Source organism: Galeopterus variegatus, unplaced genomic scaffold (assembly GCF_000696425.1).
Source record: "Galeopterus variegatus unplaced genomic scaffold, G_variegatus-3.0.2 Scaffold2244, whole genome shotgun sequence".
Taxonomy (NCBI): Eukaryota; Metazoa; Chordata; class Mammalia; order Dermoptera; family Cynocephalidae; genus Galeopterus; species Galeopterus variegatus.
The window spans coordinates 278,368-287,206 of NW_007728355.1; the positions used below are offsets into that span (position 1 = coordinate 278,368).

An 8,839-nucleotide genomic window follows, 5' to 3' on the forward strand; every position below is an offset into this window, starting at 1 on the left:
TGAAGGTTTTTTTTTTTTTTTTTATTTTACAAGAGATTTACATTTAAATCAGAAGACTTTGAGTAAAGTAAACTGTCCTCCATAATGCTATCATCCAATCAGTTGAAGACCTTTGGGAAAAAAAGACTGACCTCCCCTAAGGAAAAGAAAGATCTGCCAGCAGACCCCCTCAGACTCTAGCTACAACATCAACTCTTCCCCAGGTCTCCAGCCTACTGGCCTGCCCTGCATATTTCAGACTTGCCAGCCTCCACAATTGTGTGAGCCAATTCCTTGTGTACACATGTACACACACACACACACACACACACACACACACACACACATGACCCCCCCCACACACACACCTACTGGTTCTGTTTCTCTGGAGAGAACCCTGAGTAACACACTGGCTGAGCCCCAATAACCTCCTCACATATAAACGACAGCCTCAGCGCACGTATTAGAAATATCACATGCCAACCCTTGCTACAGAGTAGACACAAAATACATGTCAGCCACCCTCACTGATAACGAAACTAGGTTTTGTGCATTTGTACCTAACTTGATCACTGCTTGGTGGTAGAACATCAACAAAGTGAAGAAAGTCAAAGACAGATATTACAGATGAATTGGGGAAAGGGGGAAGGGAGCAGAGGGGAGAAAAAGAGACCTTCCTGAAGCCTCATACATTATGTGTAGGAAGCCCAGCTCAGCCAAGAGCTCCAAAAAAAAAATGGTAAGACAGAGAAGTCTGTCTTTTCCACTCCCTTCTCCCACTCACTTTCTGGGGTCCGTGCAAGTAAGCAATGAAAAATCAAAGGCCATGGACCAAAGTAAAAGAAAATTTAAGAGCATGGTTATTATCCCCAAAAGGATGGTAAGTCCCTGGAATAACTGAATATCACTCAAATAGTGTGCGTGAGCTTGTGTGAGTTTATGTGTCCGAAGGTTGTATAATCTTTAGTACGTATACATAGCTCTGGTATAGCACACAAAAGATTTTGCTCCAAAATTTCCTCTCCAAACTGACTGACTGGAACTTACAACACATATTTCCATAGAAACAATGTCAGGTCATCTCACACAAGCCTATTTTACACATGGTGGGGCTTAAATGCAACATTAATTAGTACAGTGTTAGTTGCAGATCCCAGGAACAAGGACTGTTCAGAGCAGAGTATGACCTACATGGCAATCCATTTATTTTATTGAACACCTATAGCATTTTCACATTCTAGTCAACATGATGCATAAACCCAGGAACAATATGCTACCCAGAATGATGCAAGATTGGTGTTTCTACTGTCTGAGTGTCTTTAACCTCAGATTTGAAGGCTAATTGTAAAGGATAACTCATTCATGTATTACATTTATTATTTAAAATATGGTACACATAATTATACATTCTATTGAGTCATAAGGTTTTATGCTATACTAAAAAAAATCAATTGCCAAAAAAACATCTAAAGAATAGGTGGCCATGGGACTGGGGGGCGGAGCAAGACGGAGGAGCAGTAACCAANATCTAAAGAATAGGTGGCCATGGGACTGGGGGGCGGAGCAAGACGGAGGAGCAGTAACCAAAGGTGCCTGCAAGTTCTTACATGCAGGTACACAGACACTGTGCTTTGTCAGATAGTATTCTTTGCTTCTGTAGTGGGGCAGGTGAGACCAAACAGCAGCTCTCCTTCAATAATTGGCTTACTCCTGTCAATTCAGACCATCTTCCTTCTCCTAATTAAAGGCTTGGCTTGTGGAGTAAGATCCACTTTCAAACCTGGGCTCTACCACTTACAGGCTGTGTAACTTTGGGAAAAATCCTTAACCTCTCTGTGCCTCAATTCGTTCATTTCTAAAATAGGAAGAATGAGAGTACAAATCTCACGGAGATTTATTAAGTATTATACGTAAAAATCCACATAAAGTGCTTATCACAGTGCCTGGCACTTATTAAGTGTGCGATAAAGACAATTATTGTGCCATGGTTTTTTGTTATTGCTATAATGTCAGAGCAAACAGTTTGCAAAGATCCGTCTAAACTCCAGGCCATGATGCCATGAGATTTTCAAGCGAGGGAAGCTAGGAGTCTAAGCTGAGATGGCCACAGAGGAGGTGAAGAGAAAGGAACAGTCACAAGATAAATTATGAAGATTTAATGACTCTCTTGGAGACTAAAGGAGATGAAGGAGTCCAACCTGACACAGCCTCCCAGCCTGAGTGTCCGGGAGAACAATGTTACCAGAGTCAAAAATCACCAAGTCAGGAATGAAAGCCCATTTTGGGGGGAAAGCAGCAGAGTTAGCAGTAATTTACCCATCTGCTTTGTAAAATATGATCTAGAACTATGCCATCCAACACATTAGGCACTAAGCCACATGTTGCTACTTGGGTTAAATTTAAATTAAATACAATTTAAAATTCAATTCCTCAGTCACACTGGCCACACGTGACTAGCAGCTGCTGTATCAGACAGCACAGATAGAAAACATTTCCATCACCATGGAATGTTCTATTGGACAGTGTTAATTAGCTTGAGGATCAACAAACTTTTTCTGTAAAGGGCCAGATAAATATCTTAGGCTTTGTGGGCATACAGTCTCTGTTGCAACTTCCTAACTCTGCTTCTGTAGCACAAAAGCAGCCTTAGACAATACATAAACAAATGGACATGGCCATGATCCAATAAAACTTTATTTACAAAAAAAGACAGTAAAGTTAGAGCGTGGTGTTGATAACACCAAGGTCCAGGGTTCGATCCCTGTTCTGGCCAAATGCAAAAAAAAATAAATGAATGAATGAATAAACAAATAAATAAACAAATGAAAGAAAGAAAGAAAGAAAGAAAGAAAGAAAGAAAGAAAGAAAGAAAGCCACAAATATGTATAAGTAAATGTAAGTAGGCAAGTAAATGAAAGAAAGAAAAGAAAAGAAAAGAAAACAAAAGAAAAGAAAAGAAAAAAAAAGAAAAGAAAAGAAAAGAAAGAAAGAAAGAAAACGAGATTTAGCCCATGGGCTATAGTTTGCTAACCCCTGATCTTGAAGCCTAAATTTGGAGGCACAAATTGTAGTTTTAAATCTCAACTGTCACAAGCGAGATTTAGCCCATGGGCTATAGTTTGCCAACCCCTGATCTTGAAGCCTAAATTTGGAGGCACAAATTGTAGTTTTAAATCTCAACTGTCAGTTATTAGCTGTGTGATCCTGAGAAGTTACTTAAAGTCTCCTAGCTTCAGTTTCCCACAGTGTAAAATAAGAATAATAATACATACCTCATAAGGATGCTGGAGAAATTAAAAAGAAATGATGTACATAATATAACTGGCTTTTAGAAGGGATTTGCCCTTCATCTCATGACTTCCAGGGCTACGGCAGAAGTTCCTGAGCATATCTTTTCTCTAACCCTCTACTTCTGTCAATTAACACTAAGTCCATAGGTCAAGAATACTATGAAACAGCAAAAGCCCAGTCTCAGAATTCTATCTGGGCCTTTACTGAGCCGGTGGATATACTCTCAGCAGCACTCATCCTGGAGCTTTTAAATTCCTGAAGAAAATTAACTGCAGCTCATAAAACCAGAGTCTTCCTGCCCCGACTGCAAAGGTTGTTATACTATTCTTGAATTTGCTTGGACAAGTCCTAAAATTTTCACCTTTCCCCCTAAGATGGATAGGAGCAGGTCTGGGGAGCACTGCTGCACACCCAAGCCACAGACCCAGAGGTCAGAGGGAGAGAATGCCAGCGTCTTCCTCCTTTCTTCTTTTTAGCTTGGCAAAGTCAGGACAGAGAATGGAGCAAGGAGAGAAAGCGAGATGGCTGCAACCTTTGGCTGGAGTCAAGGAATTCTGAGGGTGTTCACCTCAGTGCATTCAGGAACAGAGAGAGCTTCCTGTTGCTCCTCTGCCATTGCCAAGTGCATTTCTCAGAGTTCACAGAGTCAGCCACACATTTTATGGCCTGAATATGCCCTAAATTCATGCTGCCTGAACAAATGTCAGTCTCCTCCATCTGTCTGCATGCTCTGCTTCTGGCTGGTTTTATGCCTCTCAAGAATATATATTCCACATGTTACACAACAATGCTGGTCAGCACCTTTGGGTGCGTGTGTTCCCCAGCCTCCTGCGGCCACTCCCTGTGACTACCAAAGACACCACCGTCTTTCCAATGTGTTTTCCTTGAGTCTGTGAACATCACCTTGTTCCCTGATTCTTCCCAACTGTCTTCAGACTTCCCCCATCGACTTCGTCACAGAGTTCACCAACAAATCAGACTGGATGGAATCGTAAATCCTGAATGAACTCTACATATCTCTGTGTTGTTACACGGGGTAAATTTAGAGGAAAGAGAAATAAATCTTCCCACTCAACGCTGGTAAAGAGCCCAGGTTTTAACTTCAAACTCTAAACTGGAACATTTAACTAGCAACAAACATCTCTTAATACTTATCATTTCAGCTGTTGTAGCTGAACCATAAAATTGAACTATTTATTTTTAAAATAAGAATGGATGGTTGTTTAATAAAGTCAGAATTATTTGGGCAATGACAGGGAAAATAAATGCCTAGAAAATGTGCAAGTGTTTCAAAAATCTCACTGGCAGATTTCTACAATCTTATTAAAACCTGGATGTCTGCCCTTAACTCTAGACATCGGATCTAGTCAAAGTTTCATAAAACACTTTGTGACCAGTTCTCCAAGTTCACCTAATCTGCATGCAATCTTCAATCTAAGAATTTTAACCAGGCTACAAGTCAAATTATTTAAGAGAAGGACAAAAACAAAAACATACACAACAAATTCTATATCCAAACTCTTTATAATCATTTACACTTAAATTATAAAACTATTTAAAATATTTATTCATGTAATTCAAATCAGCTAAAAATTATCCCTACATTATGTGGATATAGTCAACAATGTGATTTTTGGCTTGAAATTTCCAAATTCTTACATCAGTTTTCAAATGTACCTTGTGTGCAAACGTATTTTCACCGTCTAATTTTACTACCCCCCAAAAAAAGCCCTATAATTAGGTGTTTGTCTGCATCATGATCAGAACAGTCTGTAAAAGAACATCGAAAAAAGAACTTACGTGCAAAATTTCCTAATCTGCATTTGACAGTTTTTAAAGGAAAATAGTAGTAGTTAGTAACAATGTTTCAAAAGACTCAACAAACTCATCTAAAAGGATAAAATGAGACTTTTTATTTTACTACGTTTACTTCATCATCTCTATGCATCTCAGCTTAGGGCACAGAGTTAGAGAGACAAGTTTAGCTAAAAATAAGTAACAGAACAGTCATGAACATGTCTTAACCAAATGGCAAGTTTAAAACTAGGGACAAGAAGAATGCCACTTCGCATATACCAAAGCCACATTAAAAAATAAAAACAAAAACATAGCAGGACAGAAACTAAACAGAATTGCTCTTAAAATTATCCTAACAGTTTTCTGCCATGCATTAGTTTAAAATTTTTAAACTTTAACTATACCCACTTTTGTAATAATGGGCATGATTACTTTAAAAATAAGGTAACCTAAAAACAATTCTGCGTTAAAGAACTTTTTACCTAAAATGCATTCATCTGTAATTGGCATATAATCCATAATGATTACATTGGATTAGTTTAGGTGGAGAGCGAATCTCTTTGGTGAAACCATATTTTCAAAACCAATATTAGAACATGTGGTTTGATAGAGAATTTTTACCTTTACCATGTACAAGAGAAAATCTTAGAGACATTTTAAAGGCAAAACCATATATAACTTCAGGATCACTTTGGTAATTTTAGAGAATGATAGGCTAGAACATTTTAAATTAGAACTGAACTAGAAAATCAGAAAACCAGGGCCTTGGTAACTATTTTCCAGACTCTTCCAACTGAGAAAGGACAATGAAACCTCATTAAATCAGACTCGAGTGACTCAGAATTTGAAATAATTAAAGACAGAAGCTGGGACAACATTTAATTCAACCTAAAGAATGTTTAAAATCTAATATCTATGAAGGAAAAACCTGTTTTCATCTCTCAGGTACCACAAAAGGTTGATACGCTGTTTTTAATTAATTCTTTTCCTTTCATCAAAGTATATTTCCTCAGCGTGCTTATTCTCTATTTCTGAGTCTTAGCTATTATACTTGTCTGAACACAGTACAAATGCATTTTGGAGAAGGTTCCATAACACAGATTTATTTCGCTGTATCAGGCTGACCTCATCCCTCTTGTCATTTTAATTAATGAGGTTTTCATGCATATTTACAATATTCAGTTGACCACCGAGTATCTCCCTACTTTTGCATGAACGCCAAAGATAACTGATCCAAAATAGGAATAAAAAGTGATCATTACTTACGAACACAACTTGAAAAGGTAGGATCCGGCCCAAATCCCATTTTGCAGGTACATCTATAGCTGCCCATGGTATTCAAGCACTCACCATTAGGGCACACACCTTGTAGCTGGCATTCATTAATATCTGCAGGAAAACGAAATTACTTTAGAAGGGGCAGTCAAACCTTCTTGAGCAGATTCTGGCTGTAAATTGCATTCACTTTCTTTTTCACTATAATAATGTCTAAGTTACTGAAAATAGGGGATGTAGCAGGCGTGAATGACCTAAAATCAAGTTAACATTTACTGAACATCTACAATTTATATAACAAATAATTATTATGCACCCACTGCATGCCAGGTTCTATTCTAGGCACTAAGGATTTACTAGTGAACAAAAGTGAACCAAAATTCTGGCCTTCACAGAGCTTACATTTTACTGTTAGTGTATATAGGCATTATGATACAGCACACAGGTTCGGCAGACTCTTGCCCTGGAGGCACTGACAGTCTAGCTGTACATACATGAAAAATTAACGAAGTGAAAAGCAGTTCAAGTTATCACAATTAGAAGAACTGTCATAAACTTGAAGACGTTAAATTACAAAACTGCCTATATAGACAGTAAGAGCCACTAAAGGAAGTAAGAGGAAAGAGAGACTGCCACATTGAGGCTGCTGAAGTCTGGGGAGGAGGGGGATGGCTGGATGAGGGCAGTGAGGAATGACTTATGTGGGTGGACAGTGAAGTGGGAGTGCAGAGACAGGCCAGGGGAAGGGGGCTCAGGACACAGTGAGTCAACCCATTGGCTGGAAGAGAAGTTTCAGGAAGGTAAATAGTTGGAAACAGAGCTGGTAAAAAGCCAGCCTAGAACTGAGTTCAGTTTTACTGAGAACAGGAAGCTATAGTAAAGGTTTCTGAACAGGAGAAAGATGTAATCAAAAGCAGGCTCTAGGAAAAGTCACCTGGTCAGCACATGGCTTGGTGAGAAAAGACTGAAAGTCTGACCACTGTAGGGATCATGCAAGTAGGAGGCTGGTGACAGTGAGAATAATCAAGAAGATAAGGAATGAAGTTTTCTTCTTTTTTTTTTTTTTTAAAGGAATTATTGACAATGCCTCGTGCTCCATGAGCAATGCAACACTAAGGGATCATGCAAGTAGGAGGCTGGTGACAGTGAGAATAATCAAGAAGATAAGGAATGAAGTTTTCTTCTTTTTTTTTTTTTTTTAAAGGAATTATTGACAATGCCTCGTGCTCCATGAGCAATGCAACACTAGAAAGTCAGAGAAAGGTGTCAGAGATGTCTGGGAGGCTTCTAATCTGCAAATAGAGGAAAAACACCATTGGCTTTGTGGAGAGAGTTTTGAGAAGGAAAGAGAGATAAGAGACGAAGAGCTCAGCTTTACAGTTCAAGGTCACGTTGGGAAACCCAAGTAGAAATATCCAGCAGCAGCAGAAGGTTCAGGAATAAAGTGAAAGAGGAAACCATGTCTGGAAATAGAGACTTAAGATCATCTGTATATGGCCAGCCATGGGGAAATCAAAATGATTTGGAAGAGGAGAGAGAAAAATGTAGTGACTTTAAAAAGAAAGAGTATACAGTCACTTGCAAAGGTAATTAATTAAAAATAAAAAAAATTGTGATAAGGTAAAAATGATTAATTAACAGTAATTTATATTTCATTCAGTGTGGCCTGTGGCTATAAGCACTTCCATTTCAAATAATACTTTCTTCGATCATTAATTCTTCTACAAACTGTTAAGTTTGTAAGTTTACAAAGTTTTCTTTGTAAAATATTAATTTATTAAGTTAAAATTGAATACAATGGTAGCAAAACATTACTAGCAGAATCTTCACATTAAAAAAGCAAAGAAAACCCTCAAATCATTATTTAAGCAAATATTAACATTACTTAAACGTGAATATGTCAAGTCCTAAGTAGGCATAGCTATCTATATGTACATACTTTATCCAAAATATGCAGTTTTAAAGTTAATTTCAGTGATAAAATATGATATCTTCAATGACATTGAAATTATAAGTTAACACATATCTGGGTTTTTTGTTTGTTTTTGGTAGCTGGCTGGTATGGGGATCTGAACCCGTGACTCTGGTGTTACAATGTTGTGCTCTAACCAACTGAGCTAAACCAGCCAGCCAAACACATATTTGTTGTATAAACTCTACAATATTCCAACTTGGACACACCTGGAAACTGGTCGAGCCAGATTACACCAGTCACAGCATATGGTCCAACACCTGACAGTCTTATTCTTTCTCAGAGTGTGTGTTGTGCTATAATGCACCTTTTTATGCAGAGCATGTAACTGAAAATATCACTCCATAACTCATGCTTCTTAAGAAAACCACTGTGAAGGACCAGGAAGAATGCCAAGTCCAGCTGTAGCTCACGTGGTGCGAGTGAAGCCCCAATCCTATGTCCCAAGTGAAACCTCAGGTTTTGGTAACCAGCCAGTTGTGGTCAAAAAGCTGGACAAATCTCCACTCTTCTGTTTTCCCTCAC

General features: G+C 38.3%; 1 protein-coding gene across 1 annotated transcript in view; it reads right to left on the minus strand.

The window, feature by feature from the left end:
• The window catches only part of LTBP1 (latent transforming growth factor beta binding protein 1), a gene marked incomplete at its 5' end in the record, with an annotated part of 173,896 nt that overhangs the window by 144,361 nt on the left and 20,696 nt on the right, over window positions 1-8,839 (minus strand). Inside the window, one exon of the mRNA XM_008581059.1 lies at window positions 6,334-6,456. Within this exon, the coding sequence (XP_008579281.1) occupies window positions 6,334-6,456 (123 nt within the window). The remainder of the gene's footprint in view (window positions 1-6,333; window positions 6,457-8,839) is intronic.